This window comes from Myxine glutinosa, chromosome 2, assembly GCF_964187855.1.
Source record: "Myxine glutinosa chromosome 2, kmMyxGlut1.1, whole genome shotgun sequence".
NCBI lineage: Eukaryota > Metazoa > Chordata > Myxini > Myxiniformes > Myxinidae > Myxine > Myxine glutinosa.
Window position 1 is genome coordinate 12,255,346 of NC_136262.1, and position 16,885 is coordinate 12,272,230.

The 16,885-nt window shown below is 67.4% G+C and overlaps 1 protein-coding gene across 3 annotated transcripts in view; it reads left to right on the top strand.

The window, feature by feature from the left end:
• RBCK1 (RANBP2-type and C3HC4-type zinc finger containing 1) overlaps positions 1-16,885 on the top strand; it is a 108,750-nt gene that overhangs the window by 5,410 nt on the left and 86,455 nt on the right. For all 3 annotated transcript variants that reach the window (XM_068108719.2, XM_068108721.2, XM_068108720.2), the window contains exon 2: positions 15,845-16,022. In XM_068108719.2, the coding sequence (XP_067964820.2) occupies positions 15,845-16,022 (178 nt within the window). The remainder of the gene's footprint in view (positions 1-15,844; positions 16,023-16,885) is intronic.

The following is a 16,885-nucleotide window of genomic DNA, read 5'->3' on the forward strand; positions in this document are numbered from 1 at the left end:
GTGGTGAGGTGAGGGGAGTTGCGCGTGTGGTGAGGTGAGGGGAGTTGCGCGTGGGGTGAGGAGAGGGGAGTTGCCCGTGGGGTGAGGAGAGGGGAGATGCGCGTGGGGTGAGGAGAGGGGAGATGCGCGTGGGGTGAGGAGAGGGGAGTTGCGCGTGGGGTGGGGTGAGGAGAGGGGAGTTGCGCGTGGGGTGAGGAGAGGGGAGTTGCGCGTGGGGTGAGGAGAGGGGAGTTGCGCGTGGGGTGAGGAGAGGGGAGTTGCGCGTGGGGTGAGTAGAGGGGAGTTGCGCGTGGGGTGAGGAGAGGGGAGTTGCGCGTGGGGTGAGGAGAGGGGAGTTGCGCGTGTGGTGAGGAGAGGGGAGTTGCGCCTGTGGTGAGGAGAGGGGAGTTGCGCGTGTTGTGAGGAGAGGGGAGTTGCGCGTGTGGTGAGGAGAGGGGAGTTGCGCGTGTGTTGAGGAGAGGGGAGTTGCGCGTGTGGTGAGGAGAGGGGAGTTGCGCATGTGGTGAGGAGAGGGGAGTTGCGCGTGTGGTGAGGAGAGGGGAGTTGCGCGTGTGGTGAGGAGAGGGGAGTTGCGCGTGTGGTGAGGAGAGGGGAGTTGCGCGTGTGGTGATGAGAGGGCAGTTGCGCGTGTGGTGAGGAGAGGGGAGTTGCGCGTGTGGTGAGGAGAGGGGAGTTGCGCGTGTGGTGAGGAGAGGCGAGTTGCGCGTGTGGTGAGGAGAGGGGAGTTGCGCGTGTGGTGAGGAGAGGGGAGTTGCGCGTGTGGTGAGGTGAGGGGAGTTGCGCGTGTGGTGAGGAGAGGGGAGTTGCGCGTGTGGTTAGGAGAGGGGAGTTGCTCGTGTGGTTAGGAGAGGGGAGTTGCGCGTGTGGTGAGGAGAGGGGAGTTGCGCGTGTGGTGAGGAGAGGGGAGTTGCGCGTGTGTTGAGGAGAGGGGAGTTGCGCGTGTGTTGAGGAGAGGGGAGTTGCGCGTGTGGTGAGGAGAGGGGAGTTGCGCGTGTGGTGTGGTGAGGAGAGGGGAGTTGCGCGTGTGGTGAGGAGAGGGGAGTTGCGCGTGTGGTGAGGAGAGGGGAGTTGCGCGTGTGGTGTGGTGAGGGGAGTTGCGCGTGTGGTGAGTTGAGGGGAGTTGCGCGTGTGGTGAGTTGAGGGGAGTTGCGCGTGTGGTGAGGTGAGGAGAGTTGCGCGTGTGGTGAGGTGAGCGGAGTTGCGCGTGTGGTGAGGTGAGGGGAGTTGCGCGTGTGGTGAGGTGAGGGGTGTTGCGCGTGTGGTGTGAGGGGAGTTGCGCGTGTGGTGAGAGGGGAGTTGCGCGTGTGGTGAGGTTGGAGTTGCGCGTGTGGTGAGGTTGGAGTTGCGCGTGTGGTGAGGGGAGGGGAGTTGCGCGTGGGGTGAGGAGAGGGGAGTTGCGCGTGTGGTGAGGAGAGGGCAGTTGCGCGTGGGGTGAGGGGAGGGGAGTTGCGCGTGTGGTGAGGAGAGGGGAGTTGCGCGTGTGGTGAGGTGAGGGGAGTTGCGCGTGTGGTGAGGTGAGGGGAGTTGCGCGTGTGGTGAGGTGAGGGGAGTTGCGCGTGTGGTGAGGGGAGTTGCGCGTGTGGTGAGAGGGGAGTCGCGCGTGTGGTGAGAGGGGAGTCGCGCGTGTGGTGAGAGGGGAGTCGCGCGTGGGGTGAGGAGAGGAGAGGGGAGTCGCGCGTGGGGTGAGGAGAGGGGAGTCGCGCGTGGGGTGAGGAGAGGGGAGTCGCGCGTGGGGTGAGGAGAGGGGAGTCGCGCGTGGGGTGAGGAGAGGGGAGTCGCGCGTGGGGTGAGGAGAGGGGAGTCGCGCGTGGGGTGAGGAGAGGAGAGTCGCGCGTGGGGTGGGGTGAGGAGAGGGGAGTCGCGCGTGGGGTGAGGGGAGGGGAGGGGAGTCGCGCGTGGGGTGAGGGGAGGGGAGGGGAGGGGAGTCGCGCGTGGGGTGAGGGGAGGGGAGGGGAGGGGAGTCGCGGGTGGGGTGAGGGGAGGGGAGGGGAGGGGAGGGGAGTCGCGCGTGGGGTGAGGGGAGGGGAGGGGAGTCGCGCGTGGGGTGGGGTGAGGGGAGGGGAGGGGAGTCGCGCGTGGGGTGAGGGGAGGGGAGGGGAGTCGCGCGTGGGGTGAGGGGAGGGGAGGGGAGTCGCGCGTGGGGTGAGGGGAGGGGAGGGGAGTCGCGCGTGAGGGGAGGGGAGGGGAGGGGAGTCGCGCGTGGGGTGAGGGGAGGGGAGGGGAGTCGCGCGTGGGGTGAGGGGAGGGGAGTCGCGCGTGGGGTGAGGGGAGGGGAGTCGCGCGTGGGGTGAGGGGAGGGGAGTCGCGCGTGGGGTGAGGGGAGGGGAGTCGCGCGTGGGGTGAGGGGAGGGGAGTCGCGCGTGGGGTGGGGTGAGGGGAGGGGAGTCGCGCGTGGGGTGGGGTGAGGGGAGGGGAGTCGCGCGTGGGGTGGGGTGGGGTGAGGGGAGGGGAGTCGCGCGTGGGGTGGGGTGAGGGGAGGGGAGTCGCGCGTGGGGTGGGGTGAGGGGAGGGGAGGGGAGTCGCGCGTGGGGTGGGGTGAGGGGAGGGGAGTCGCGCGTGGGGTGGGGTGAGGGGAGGGGAGTCGCGCGTGGGGTGGGGTGAGGGGAGTCGCGCGTGGGGTGAGGGGAGGGGAGTCGCGCGTGGGGTGAGGGGAGGGGAGTCGCGCGTGGGGTGAGGGGAGGGGAGTCGCGCGTGGGGTGAGGGGAGGGGAGTCGCGCGTGGGGTGAGGGGAGGGGAGTCGCGCGTGGGGTGAGGGGAGGGGAGTCGCGCGTGGGGTGAGGGGAGGGGAGTCGCGCGTGGGGTGAGGGGAGGGGAGTCGCGCGTGGGGTGGGGTGAGGGGAGGGGAGTCGCGCGTGGGGTGAGGGGAGGGGAGTCGCGCGTGGGGTGGGGTGAGAGGGGAGTGGAGTCGCGCGTGGGGTGGGGTGAGAGGGGAGTGGAGTCGCGCGTGGGGTGGGGTGAGAGGGGAGTGGAGTCGTGCGTGGGGTGAGGAGAGGTGAGGCGCGTGGGGTGGGGTGGGGTGGGGTGGGGTGGGGTGAGGAGAGGGGAGTCGCGCGTGGGGTGGGGTGAGGAGAGGGGAGTCGCGCGTGGGGTGAGGAGAGGGGAGTCGCGCGTGGGGTGAGGAGAGGGGAGTCGCGCGTGGGGTGAGGAGAGGGGAGTCGCGCGTGGGGTGAGGAGAGGGGAGTCGCGCGTGGGGTGAGGAGAGGGGAGTCGCGCGTGGGGTGAGGAGAGGGGAGTCGCGCGTGGGGTGAGGAGAGGGGAGTCGCGCGTGGGGTGAGGAGAGGAGAGGGGAGTTGCGCGTGGGGTGAGGAGAGGGGAGTTGCGCGTGGGGTGAGGAGAGGGGAGATGCGCGTGGGGTGAGGAGAGGGGAGTTGCGCGTGGGGTGAGGAGAGGGGAGTTGCGCGTGGGGTGAGGAGAGGGGAGATGCGCGTGGGGTGAGGAGAGGGGAGATGCGCGTGGGGTGAGGAGAGGGGAGTTGCGCGTGGGGTGAGGAGAGGGGAGTTGCGCGTGGGGTGGGGTGAGGAGAGGGGAGTTGCGCGTGGGGTGAGGAGAGGGGAGTTGCGCGTGTGGTGAGGAGAGGGGAGTTGCGCGTGTGGTGAGGGGAGTTGCGCGTGTGGTGTGGTGAGGGGACTTGCGCGTGTGGTGAGGTGAGGGGAGTTGCGCGTGTGGTGAGGTGAGGGGAGTTGCGCGTGTGGTGAGGTGAGGGGAGTTGCGCGTGTGGTGAGGTGAGGGGAGTTGCGCGTGTGGTGTGGTGAGGAGAGGAGTTGCGCGTGTGGTGAGGAGAGGGGAGTTGCGCGTGTGGTGAGGAGAGGGGAGTTGCGCGTGTGGTGAGGAGAGGAGAGTTGCGCGTGTGGTGAGGAGAGGGGAGTTGCGCGTGTGGTGAGGAGAGTGGAGTTGCGCGTGTGGTGAGGAGAGGGGAGTTGCGCGTGTGGTGAGGTGAGGGGAGTTGCGCGTGTGGTGAGGTGAGGGGAGTTGCGCGTGGGGTGAAGAGAGGGGAGTTGCGCGTGGGGTGAGGAGAGGGGAGATGCGCGTGGGGTGAGGAGAGGGGAGTTGCGCGTGGGGTGGGGTGAGAAGAGGGGAGATGCGCGTGGGGTGAGGAGAGGGGAGTTGCGCGTGGGGTGGGGTGAGGAGAGGGGAGTTGCGCGTGGGGTGAGGAGAGGGGAGTTGCGCGTGTGGTGAGGAGAGGGGAGTTGCGCGTGTGGTGAGGAGAGTGGAGTTGCGCGTGTGGTGAGGAGAGGGGAGTTGCGCGTGTGGTGAGGTGAGGGGAGTTGCGCGTGTGGTGAGGTGAGGGGAGTTGCGCGTGGGGTGAAGAGAGGGGAGTTGCGCGTGGGGTGAGGAGAGGGGAGATGCGCGTGGGGTGAGGAGAGGGGAGTTGCGCGTGGGGTGGGGTGAGGAGAGGGGAGTTGCGCGTGGGGTGAGGAGAGGGGAGTTGCGCGTGGGGTGAGGAGAGGGGAGTTGCGCGTGGGGTGAGGAGAGGGGAGTTGCGCGTGGGGTGAGGAGAGGGGAGTTGCGCGTGGGGTGAGGAGAGGGGAGTTGCGCGTGGGGTGAGGAGAGGGGAGTTGCGCGTGGGGTGAAGAGAGGGGAGTTGCGCGTGGGGTGAGGAGAGGGGAGATGCGCGTGGGGTGAGGAGAGGGGAGTTGCGCGTGGGGTGGGGTGAGGAGAGGGGAGTTGCGCGTGGGGTGAGGAGAGGGGAGTTGCGCGTGGGGTGAGGAGAGGGGAGTTGCGCGTGGGGTGAGGAGAGGGGAGTTGCGCGTGGGGTGAGGAGAGGGGAGTTGCGCGTGGGGTGAGGAGAGGGGAGTTGCGCGTGGGGTGAGGAGAGGGGAGTTGCGCGTGGGGTGAGGAGAGGGGAGTTGCGCGTGTGGTGAGGAGAGGGGAGTTGCGCCTGTGGTGAGGAGAGGGGAGTTGCGCGTGTTGTGAGGAGAGGGGAGTTGCGCGTGTGGTGAGGAGAGGGGAGTTGCGCGTGTGTTGAGGAGAGGGGAGTTGCGCGTGTGGTGAGGAGAGGGCAGTTGCGCGTGTGGTGAGGAGAGGGGAGTTGCGCGTGTGGTGAGGAGAGGGGAGTTGCGCGTGTGGTGAGGAGAGGGGAGTTGCGCGTGTGGTGAGGAGAGGCGAGTTGCGCGTGTGGTGAGGAGAGGGGAGTTGCGCGTGTGGTGAGGAGAGGGGAGTTGCGCGTGTGGTGAGGAGAGGGGAATTGCGCGTGTGGTGAGGTGAGGGGAGTTGCGCGTGTGGTGAGGAGAGGGGAGTTGCGCGTGTGGTTAGGAGAGGGGAGTTGCGCGTGTGGTGAGGAGAGGGGAGTTGCGCGTGTGTTGAGGAGAGGGGAGTTGCGCGTGTGGTGAGGAGAGGGGAGTTGCGCGTGTGGTGTGGTGAGGAGAGGGGAGTCGCGCGTGTGGTGAGGAGAGGAGTCGCGCGTGTGGTGAGGAGAGGGGAGTCGCGCGTGTGGTGTGGTGAGGGGAGTCGCGCGTGGGGTGAGGAGAGGGGAGTCGCGCGTGGGGTGAGGAGAGGGGAGTCGCGCGTGGGGTGAGGAGAGGGGAGTCGCGCGTGGGGTGAGGAGAGGGGAGTCGCGCGTGGGGTGAGGAGAGGGGAGTCGCGCGTGGGGTGAGGAGAGGGGAGTCGCGCGTGGGGTGAGGAGAGGGGAGTCGCGCGTGGGGTGAGGAGAGGGGAGTCGCGCGTGGGGTGAGGAGAGGGGAGATGCGCGTGGGGTGAGGAGAGGGGAGTTGCGCGTGGGGTGAGGAGAGGGGAGTTGCGCGTGGGGTGAGGAGAGGGGAGTTGCGCGTGGGGTGAGGAGAGGGGAGTTGCGCGTGGGGTGAGGAGAGGGGAGTTGCGCGTGGGGTGAGGAGAGGGGAGATGCGCGTGGGGTGAGGAGAGGGGAGTTGCGCGTGGGGTGAGGAGAGGGGAGTTGCGCGTGGGGTGAGGAGAGGGGAGTTGCGCGTGGGGTGAGGAGAGGGGAGTTGCGCGTGGGGTGGGGTGAGGAGAGGGGAGTTGCGCGTGGGGTGAGGAGAGGGGAGTTGCACGTGTGGTGAGGAGAGGGGAGTTGCACGTGTGGTGAGGAGAGGGGAGTTGCACGTGTGGTGAGGAGAGGGGAGTTGCGCGTGTGGTGAGGGGAGTTGCGCGTGTGGTGTGGTGAGGGGAGTTGCGCGTGTGGTGAGGTGAGGGGAGTTGCGCGTGTGGTGAGGTGAGGGGAGTTGCGCGTGTGGTGAGGTGAGGGGAGTTGCGCGTGTGGTGAGGTGAGGGGAGTTGCGCGTGTGGTGTGGTGAGGAGAGGAGTTGCGCGTGTGGTGAGGAGAGGGGAGTTGCGCGTGTGGTGAGGAGAGGGGAGTTGCGCGTGTGGTGAGGAGAGGGGAGTTGCGCGTGTGGTGAGGAGAGGGGAGTTGCGCGTGTGGTGAGGAGAGGGGAGTTGCGCGTGTGGTGAGGAGAGGGGAGTTGCGCGTGTGGTGAGGAGAGGGGAGTTGCGCGTGTGGTGAGGTGAGGGGAGTTGCGCGTGTGGTGAGGTGAGGGGAGTTGCGCGTGGGGTGAGGAGAGGGGAGTTGCGCGTGGGGTGAGGAGAGGGGAGATGCGCGTGGGGTGAGGAGAGGGGAGTTGCGCGTGGGGTGGGGTGAGGAGAGGGGAGTTGCGCGTGGGGTGAGGAGAGGGGAGTTGCGCGTGGGGTGAGGAGAGGGGAGTTGCGCGTGGGGTGAGGAGAGGGGAGTTGCGCGTGGGGTGAGGAGAGGGGAGTTGCGCGTGGGGTGAGGAGAGGGGAGTTGCGCGTGGGGTGAGGAGAGGGGAGTTGCGCGTGGGGTGAGGAGAGGGGAGTTGCGCGTGGGGTGAGGAGAGGGGAGTTGCGCGTGGGGTGAGGAGAGGGGAGTTGCGCGTGGGGTGAGGAGAGGGGAGTTGCGCGTGTGGTGAGGAGAGGGGAGTTGCGCCTGTGGTGAGGAGAGGGGAGTTGCGCGTGTTGTGAGGAGAGGGGAGTTGCGCGTGTGGTGAGGAGAGGGGAGTTGCGCGTGTGTTGAGGAGAGGGGAGTTGCGCGTGTGGTGAGGAGAGGGGAGTTGCGCGTGTGGTGAGGAGAGGGGAGTTGCGCGTGTGGTGAGGAGAGGGGAGTTGCGCGTGTGGTGAGGAGAGGGGAGTTGCGCGTGTGGTGAGGAGAGGGGAGTTGCGCGTGTGGTGATGAGAGGGCAGTTGCGCGTGTGGTGAGGAGAGGGGAGTTGCGCGTGTGGTGAGGAGAGGGGAGTTGCGCGTGTGGTGAGGAGAGGGGAGTTGCGCGTGTGGTGAGGAGAGGCGAGTTGCGCGTGTGGTGAGGAGAGGGGAGTTGCGCGTGTGGTGAGGAGAGGGGAGTTGCGCGTGTGGTGAGGAGAGGGGAGTTGCGCGTGTGGTGAGGTGAGGGGAGTTGCGCGTGTGGTGAGGTGAGGGGAGTTGCGCGTGTGGTGAGGAGAGGGGAGTTGCGCGTGTGGTTAGGAGAGGGGAGTTGCGCGTGTGTTGAGGAGAGGGGAGTTGCGCGTGTGGTGAGGAGAGGGGAGTTGCGCGTGTGGTGTGGTGAGGAGAGGGGAGTTGCGCGTGTGGTGAGGAGAGGGGAGTTGCGCGTGTGGTGAGGAGAGGGGAGTTGCGCGTGTGGTGTGGTGAGGGGAGTTGCGCGTGTGGTGTGGTGAGGGGAGTTGCGCGTGTGGTGAGTTGAGGGGAGTTGCGCGTGTGGTGAGGTGAGGGGAGTTGCGCGTGTGGTGAGGTGAGCGGAGTTGCGCGTGTGGTGAGGGGAGTTGCGCGTGTGGTGAGGTGAGGGGAGTTGCGCGTGTGGTGAGGTGAGGGGTGTTGCACGTGTGGTGAGAGGGGAGTTGCGCGTGTGGTGAGGTGGGAGTTGCGCGTGTGGTGAGGGGAGGGGAGTTGCGCGTGGGGTGAGGAGAGGGGAGTTGCGCGTGTGGTGAGGAGAGGGCAGTTGCGCGTGGGGTGAGGGGAGGGGAGTTGCGCGTGTGGTGAGGAGAGGGGAGTTGCGCGTGTGGTGAGGTGAGGGGAGTTGCGCGTGTGGTGAGGTGAGGGGAGTTGCGCGTGTGGTGAGGGGAGTTGCGCGTGTGGTGAGGGGAGTTGCGCGTGTGGTGAGAGGGGAGTCGCGCGTGGGGTGAGGAGAGGGGAGTCGCGCGTGGGGTGAGGAGAGGGGAGCCGCGCGTGGGGTGAGGAGAGGGGAGTAGCGCGTGGGGTGAGGAGAGGGGAGTCGCGCGTGGGGTGAGGAGAGGGGAGTCGCGCGTGGGGTGAGGAGAGGGGAGTCGCGCGTGGGGTGAGGAGAGGGGAGTCGCGCGTGGGGTGAGGAGAGGGGAGTCGCGCGTGGGGTGAATAGAGGGGAGTCGCGCGTGGGGTGAGGGGAGGGGAGGGGAGGGGAGGGGAGTCGCGCGTGGGGTGAGGGGAGGGGAGGGGAGTCGCGCGTGGGGTGAGGGGAGGGGAGTCGCGCGTGGGGTGAGGGGAGGGGAGTCGCGCGTGGGGTGAGGGGAGGGGAGTCGCGCGTGGGGTGAGGGGAGGGGAGTCGCGCGTGGGGTGAGGGGAGGGGAGTCGCGCGTGGGGTGAGGGGAGGGGAGTCGCGCGTGGGGTGAGGGGAGGGGAGTCGCGCGTGGGGTGGGGTGAGGGGAGGGGAGTCGCGCGTGGGGTGGGGTGAGGGGAGGGGAGTCGCGCGTGGGGTGAGGGGAGGGGAGTCGCGCGTGGGGTGAGGGGAGGGGAGTCGCGCGTGGGGTGAGGGGAGGGGAGTCGCGCGTGGGGTGAGGGGAGGGGAGTCGCGCGTGGGGTGAGGGGAGGGGAGGGGAGTCGCGCGTGGGGTGAGGGGAGGGGAGGGGAGTCGCGCGTGGGGTGAGGGGAGGGGAGGGGAGTCGCGCGTGGGGTGAGGGGAGGGGAGTCGCGCGTGGGGTGAGGGGAGGGGAGTCGCGCGTGGGGTGAGGGGAGGGGAGTCGCGCGTGGGGTGAGGGGAGGGGAGTCGCGCGTGGGGTGGGGTGAGGGGAGGGGAGTCGCGCGTGGGGTGGGGTGAGGGAGGGGAGGGGAGGGGGTCGCGCGTGGGGTGAGGGGAGGGGAGTCGCGCGTGGGGTGAGGGGAGGGGAGTCGCGCGTGGGGTGAGGGGAGGGGAGTCGCGCGTGGGGTGAGGGGAGGGGAGTCGCGCGTGGGGTGAGGGGAGGGGAGTCGCGCGTGGGGTGAGGGGGAGGGGAGTCGCGCGTGGGGTGAGGGGAGGGGAGTCGCGCGTGGGGTGAGGGGAGGGGAGGGGAGTCGCGCGTGGGGTGAGGGGAGGGGAGGGGAGTCGCGGGTGAGGGGAGGGGAGGGGAGTCGCGCGTGGGGTGAGGGGAGGGGAGTCGCGCGTGGGGTGAGGGGAGGGGAGGGGAGTCGCGCGTGGGGTGAGGGGAGGGGAGGGGAGGGGAGTCGCGCATGGGGTGAGGGGAGGGGAGTCGCGCATGGGGTGAGGAGAGGGGAGTCGCGCGTGGGGTGAGAGGAGGGGAGTCGCGCGTGGGGTGAGAGGAGGGGAGTCGCGCGTGGGGTGAGGAGAGGGGAGTCGCGCATGGGGTGAGGAGAGGGGGAGTCGCGCGTGGGGTGAGGGGAGGGGAGGGGAGTCGCGCGTGGGGTGAGGGGAGGGGAGGGGAGTCGCGCGTGGGGTGAGGGGAGGGGAGTCGCGCGTGGGGTGAGGGGAGGGGAGTCGCGCGTGGGGTGAGGGGAGGGGAGGGGAGTCGCGCGTGGGGTGAGGGGAGGGGAGGGGAGGGGAGTCGCGCGTGGGGTGAGGGGAGGGGAGGGGAGGGGAGTCGCGCGTGGGGTGAGGGGAGGGGAGGGGAGGGGAGTCGCGCATGGGGTGAGGGGAGGGGAGTCGCGCATGGGGTGAGGAGAGGGGAGTCGCGCATGGGGTGAGGGGAGGGGAGTCGCGCGTGGGGTGAGGAGAGGGGAGTCGCGCGTGGGGTGAGAGGGGAGTGGAGTCGCGCGTGGGGTGAGGAGAGGTGAGGCGCGTGGGGTGGGGTGGGGTGGGGTGGGGTGAGGAGAGGGGAGGGGAGTCGCGCGTGGGGTGAGGAGAGGGGAGATGCGCGTGGGGTGAGGAGAGGGGAGTTGCGCGTGGGGCGAGGAGAGGGGAGTTGCGCGTGGGGTGGGGTGAGGAGAGGGGAGTTGCGCGTGGGGTGGGGTGAGGAGAGGGGAGTTGCGCGTGGGGTGAGGAGAGGGGAGTTGCGCGTGGGGTGAGGAGAGGGGAGATGCGCGTGGGGTGAGGAGAGGGGAGTTGCGTGTGGGGTGAGGAGAGGGGAGTTGCGCGTGGGGTGAGGAGAGGGGAGTTGCGCGTGGGGTGAGGAGAGGGGAGTTGCGCGTGGGGTGAGGAGAGGGGAGTTGCGCGTGGGGTGGGGTGAGGAGAGGGGAGTTGCGCGTGGGGTGAGGAGAGGGGAGTTGCGCGTGTGCTGAGGAGAGGGGAGTTGCGCGTGTGGTGAGGGGAGTTGCGCGTGTGGTGTGGTGAGGGGACTTGCGCGTGTGGTGAGGTGAGTGGGAGGGGGTGCGCGTGGGGTGAGGAGAGGGGAGTTGCGCGTGGGGTGAGGAGAGGGGAGTTGCGCGTGGGGTGAGGAGAGGGGAGTTGCGCGTGGGGTGAGGAGAGGGGAGTTGCGCGTGTGGTGAGGAGAGGGGAGTTGCGCCTGTGGTGAGGAGAGGGGAGTTGCGCGTGTTGTGAGGAGAGGGGAGTTGCGCGTGGGGTGAGGAGAGGGGAGTTGCGCGTGGGGTGAGGAGAGGGGAGTTGCGCGTGGGGTGAGGAGAGGGGAGTTGCGCGTGGGGTGAGGAGAGGGGAGTTGCGCGTGGGGTGAAGAGAGGGGAGTTGCGCGTGGGGTGAGGAGAGGGGAGATGCGCGTGGGGTGAGGAGAGGGGAGTTGCGCGTGGGGTGGGGTGAGGAGAGGGGAGTTGCGCGTGGGGTGAGGAGAGGGGAGTTGCGCGTGGGGTGAGGAGAGGGGAGTTGCGCGTGGGGTGAGGAGAGGGGAGTTGCGCGTGGGGTGAGGAGAGGGGAGTTGCGCGTGGGGTGAGGAGAGGGGAGTTGCGCGTGGGGTGAGGAGAGGGGAGTTGCGCGTGGGGTGAGGAGAGGGGAGTTGCGCGTGGGGTGAGGAGAGGGGAGTTGCGCGTGTGGTGAGGAGAGGGGAGTTGCGCCTGTGGTGAGGAGAGGGGAGTTGCGCGTGTTGTGAGGAGAGGGGAGTTGCGCGTGTGGTGAGGAGAGGGGAGTTGCGCGTGTGTTGAGGAGAGGGGAGTTGCGCGTGTGGTGAGGAGAGGGGAGTTGCGCGTGTGGTGAGGAGAGGGGAGCTGCGCGTGTGGTGAGGAGAGGGGAGCTGCGCGTGTGGTGAGGAGAGGGGAGTTGCGCGTGTGGTGATGAGAGGGCAGTTGCGCGTGTGGTGAGGAGAGGGGAGTTGCGCGTGTGGTGAGGAGAGGGGAGTTGCGCGTGTGGTGAGGAGAGGGGAGTTGCGCGTGTGGTGAGGAGAGGCGAGTTGCGCGTGTGGTGAGGAGAGGGGAGTTGCGCGTGTGGTGAGGTGAGGGGAGTTGCGCGTGTGGTGAGGAGAGGGGAGTTGCGCGTGTGGTTAGGAGAGGGGAGTTGCGCGTGTGGTGAGGAGAGGGGAGTTGCGCGTGTGTTGAGGAGAGGGGAGTTGCGCGTGTGGTGAGGAGAGGGGAGTTGCGCGTGTGGTGTGGTGAGGAGAGGGGAGTCGCGCGTGTGGTGAGGAGAGGGGAGTCGCGCGTGTGGTGAGGAGAGGGGAGTCGCGCGTGTGGTGTGGTGAGGGGAGTCGCGCGTGGGGTGAGGAGAGGGGAGTCGCGCGTGGGGTGAGGAGAGGGGAGTCGCGCGTGGGGTGAGGAGAGGGGAGTCGCGCGTGGGGTGAGGAGAGGGGAGTCGCGCGTGGGGTGAGGAGAGGGGAGTCGCGCGTGGGGTGAGGAGAGGGGAGTCGCGCGTGGGGTGAGGAGAGGGGAGTCGTGCGTGGGGTGAGGAGAGGGGAGTCACGCGTGGGGTGAGGAGAGGGGAGATGCGCGTGGGGTGAGGAGAGGGGAGTTGCGCGTGGGGTGAGGAGAGGGGAGTTGCGCGTGGGGTGAGGAGAGGGGAGTTGCGCGTGGGGTGAGGAGAGGGGAGTTGCGCGTGGGGTGAGGAGAGGGGAGATGCGCGTGGGGTGAGGAGAGGGGAGTTGCGCGTGGGGTGAGGAGAGGGGAGTTGCGCGTGGGGTGAGGAGAGGGGAGTTGCGCGTGGGGTGAGGAGAGGGGAGTTGCGCGTGGGGTGGGGTGAGGAGAGGGGAGTTGCGCGTGGGGTGAGGAGAGGGGAGTTGCACGTGTGGTGAGGAGAGGGGAGTTGCACGTGTGGTGAGGAGAGGGGAGTTGCGCGTGTGGTGAGGGGAGTTGCGCGTGTGGTGTGGTGAGGGGAGTTGCGCGTGTGGTGAGGTGAGGGGAGTTGCGCGTGTGGTGAGGTGAGGGGAGTTGCGCGTGTGGTGAGGTGAGGGGAGTTGCGCGTGTGGTGAGGTGAGGGGAGTTGCGCGTGTGGTGTGGTGAGGAGAGGAGTTGCGCGTGTGGTGAGGAGAGGGGAGTTGCGCGTGTGGTGAGGAGAGGGGAGTTGCGCGTGTGGTGAGGAGAGGGGAGTTGCGCGTGTGGTGAGGAGAGGGGAGTTGCGCGTGTGGTGAGGAGAGGGGAGTTGCGCGTGTGGTGAGGAGAGGGGAGTTGCGCGTGTGGTGAGGTGAGGGGAGTTGCGCGTGTGGTGAGGTGAGGGGAGTTGCGCGTGGGGTGAGGAGAGGGGAGTTGCGCGTGGGGTGAGGAGAGGGGAGATGCGCGTGGGGTGAGGAGAGGGGAGTTGCGCGTGGGGTGGGGTGAGGAGAGGGGAGTTGCGCGTGGGGTGAGGAGAGGGGAGTTGCGCGTGGGGTGAGGAGAGGGGAGTTGCGCGTGGGGTGAGGAGAGGGGAGTTGCGCGTGGGGTGAGGAGAGGGGAGTTGCGCGTGGGGTGAGGAGAGGGGAGTTGCGCGTGGGGTGAGGAGAGGGGAGTTGCGCGTGGGGTGAGGAGAGGGGAGTTGTGCGTGGGGTGAGGAGAGGGGAGTTGCGCGTGGGGTGAGGAGAGGGGAGTTGCGCGTGGGGTGAGGAGAGGGGAGTTGCGCGTGTGGTGAGGAGAGGGGAGTTGCGCCTGTGGTGAGGAGAGGGGAGTTGCGCGTGTTGTGAGGAGAGGGGAGTTGCGCGTGTGGTGAGGAGAGGGGAGTTGCGCGTGTGTTGAGGAGAGGGGAGTTGCGCGTGTGGTGAGGAGAGGGGAGTTGCGCGTGTGGTGAGGAGAGGGGAGTTGCGCGTGTGGTGAGGAGAGGGGAGTTGCGCGTGTGGTGAGGAGAGGGGAGTTGCGCGTGTGGTGAGGAGAGGGGAGTTGCGCGTGTGGTGATGAGAGGGCAGTTGCGCGTGTGGTGAGGAGAGGGGAGTTGCGCGTGTGGTGAGGAGAGGGGAGTTGCGCGTGTGGTGAGGAGAGGGGAGTTGCGCGTGTGGTGAGGAGAGGCGAGTTGCGCGTGTGGTGAGGAGAGGGGAGTTGCGCGTGTGGTGAGGAGAGGGGAGTTGCGCGTGTGGTGAGGAGAGGGGAGTTGTGCGTGTGGTGAGGTGAGGGGAGTTGCGCGTGTGGTGAGGTGAGGGGAGTTGCGCGTGTGGTGAGGAGAGGGGAGTTGCGCGTGTGGTTAGGAGAGGGGAGTTGCGCGTGTGTTGAGGAGAGGGGAGTTGCGCGTGTGGTGAGGAGAGGGGAGTTGCGCGTGTGGTGTGGTGAGGAGAGGGGAGTTGCGCGTGTGGTGAGGAGAGGGGAGTTGCGCGTGTGGTGAGGAGAGGGGAGTTGCGCGTGTGGTGAGGAGAGGGGAGTTGCGCGTGTGGTGTGGTGAGGGGAGTTGCGCGTGTGGTGTGGTGAGGGGAGTTGCGCGTGTGGTGAGTTGAGGGGAGTTGCGCGTGTGGTGAGGTGAGGGGAGTTGCGCGTGTGGTGAGGTGAGCGGAGTTGCGCGTGTGGTGAGGGGAGTTGCGCGTGTGGTGAGGTGAGGGGAGTTGCGCGTGTGGTGAGGTGAGGGGTGTTGCACGTGTGGTGAGAGGGGAGTTGCGCGTGTGGTGAGGTGGGAGTTGCGCGTGTGGTGAGGGGAGGGGAGTTGCGCGTGGGGTGAGGAGAGGGGAGTTGCGCGTGTGGTGAGGAGAGGGCAGTTGCGCGTGGGGTGAGGGGAGGGGAGTTGCGCGTGTGGTGAGGAGAGGGGAGTTGCGCGTGTGGTGAGGTGAGGGGAGTTGCGCGTGTGGTGAGGTGAGGGGAGTTGCGCGTGTGGTGAGGGGAGTTGCGCGTGTGGTGAGGGGAGTCGCGCGTGTGGTGAGAGGGGAGTCGCGCGTGGGGTGAGGAGAGGGGAGTCGCGCGTGGGGTGAGGAGAGGGGAGCCGCGCGTGGGGTGAGGAGAGGGGAGCCGCGCGTGGGGTGAGGAGAGGGGAGTCGCGCGTGGGGTGAGGAGAGGGGAGTCGCGCGTGGGGTGAGGAGAGGGGAGTCGCGCGTGGGGTGAGGAGAGGGGAGTCGCGCGTGGGGTGAGGAGAGGGGAGTCGCGCGTGGGGTGAGGAGAGGGGAGTCGCGCGTGGGGTGAATAGAGGGGAGTCGCGCGTGGGGTGAGGGGAGGGGAGGGGAGTCGCGCGTGGGGTGAGGGGAGGGGAGGGGAGGGGAGTCGCGCGTGGGGTGAGGGGAGGGGAGGGGAGGGGAGTCGCGCGTGGGGTGAGGGGAGGGGAGTCGCGCGTGGGGTGAGGGGAGGGGAGTCGCGCGTGGGGTGAGGGGAGGGGAGTCGCGCGTGGGGTGAGGGGAGGGGAGTCGCGCGTGGGGTGAGGGGAGGGGAGTCGCGCGTGGGGTGAGGGGAGTCGCGCGTGGGGTGAGGGGAGGGGAGTCGCGCGTGGGGTGAGGGGAGGGGAGTCGCGCGTGGGGGGGTGAGGGGAGGGGAGTCGCGCGTGGGGGTGAGGGGAGGGGAGTCGCGCGTGGGGTGGGGTGGGGGTGGGGTGAGGGGAGGGGAGTCGCGCGTGGGGTGGGGTGAGGGGAGGGGAGTCGCGCGTGGGGTGGGGTGAGGGGAGGGGGAGTCGCGCGTGGGGTGGGGTGAGGGGAGGGGAGTCGCGCGTGGGGTGAGGGGAGGGGAGTCGCGCGTGGGGTGAGGGGAGGGGAGGGGAGTCGCGCGTGGGGTGAGGGGAGGGGAGTCACGCGTGGGGTGAGGGGAGGGGAGTCACGCGTGGGGTGAGGGGAGGGGAGTCGCGCGTGGGGTGAGGGGAGGGGAGGGGAGTCGCGCGTGGGGTGAGGGGAGGAGTCGCGCGTGGGGTGAGGGGAGGGGAGGGGAGTCGCGCGTGGGGTGAGGGGAGGGGAGGGGAGTCGCGCGTGGGGTGAGGGGAGGGGAGGGGAGTCTGCGCGTGGGGTGAGGGGAGGGGAGTCGCGCGTGGGGTGAGGGGAGGGGAGTCGCGCGTGGGGTGAGGGGAGGGGAGTCGCGCGTGGGGTGAGGAGAGGGGAGTCGCGCGTGGGGTGAGAGGGGAGTGGAGTCGCGCGTGGGGTGAGGAGAGGTGAGGCGCGTGGGGTGGGGTGAGGAGAGGGGAGGGGAGTCGCGCGTGGGGTGGGGTGAGGAGAGGGGAGTCGCGCGTGGGGTGAGGAGAGGGGAGTCGCGCGTGGGGTGAGGAGAGGGGAGTGGCGCGTGGGGTGAGGAGAGGAGAGGAGAGGAGAGGGGAGTCGCGCGTGGGGGTGAGGAGAGGGGATTCGCGTGTGGGGTGAGGAGAGGGGCGTCGCGCGTGGGGCGAGGGTCATTGCGTTGCACATGTCTGCCCTGTCTGTCTGTCTGTCTGTCTGTCTGTCTGTGTCCCCGTGCATAATGCATTCATTCCAGGATGGGGTTTGGGATTTATGAGATTGCCAGACTCTGACTGTAATTGCGTGGTGTTTTGTGACAGGTTAACTTTGAGTTTGATCTCCACCAAGTGACATATTTGGTAAAGACACCAAAGTGGCACGAGATGAAAGTTCCTGGAGATCAACCACAGTACTTTGCCTTTCATCTGGTGGACGACGAAGAGGCACAGAAGTGGACGTCTGTCATCTCATCGGTTCTGAAGGAACGGGAAAATAAAGGTATCTGTGCGACATCTTAGATTTCCATCCTGGATGAGATTCTCCATTTGTTTACAAGACGTATTCAAACTTCAGGCCTCCTACTAAGGTTATCTTGGCAAAGAAATGGAAAAAACAAATGACATTAAAATTGATAACCTTTCCAACAATTATTTGTTTTGAGGTGAAGGCACAATCAAGGTAATGACTCCACAGATTTCTGGATATAAGAAAGGGATTGCCACCGCAGGCTCTTATTCTGAATGGTGGAACATGTGTTTGCTGAATATATGGTGAATTATGCGAAGGAAGAGAATGCTCTCGGAACCAAGTAATGCTCTAGAAAAGTTCAAAAAAAAATTATCTGAAACAATTTTCTCTTAAAAGAAGTTTCAATGAACAAAAGTATTTACAAAAGTAAAATTAACAAACAAGAAAAAGGATAAAAAGGTCAACAAAAAAGTATATTGTCTCCACAATTCTTTATTTCACTGTTAATATTACAGAACCTTTGTTTTTGATTCAGAACTTTTAAATATCCTTTTAAATCAGAAAATAAAAAGAAATGGCATTGACAAAATTATTGACACCCAAGACTTAATATTTTAGTGGGGCGGCTTAGCCCAAATATTCAAAAGAATTGTGCATTTTGTGATACAAGCACCAAATTTGGCACACTAGTAGACTATCATATTATGAAAAGATCTGGATATTGGGCCATCTCAGATTCAGAGATTTGATTTTTGCAAGATTTGCAGATTTTGCAAGCTGAGATTGCAACGCCAGGGACGGCCGACTCCTTCCTACGAGCTGCCCACGTCACCCGCACAAGAAGAGCTCATCAAATCACTGCAGCGGCACTGCACATCCTGCAACACCGTGCG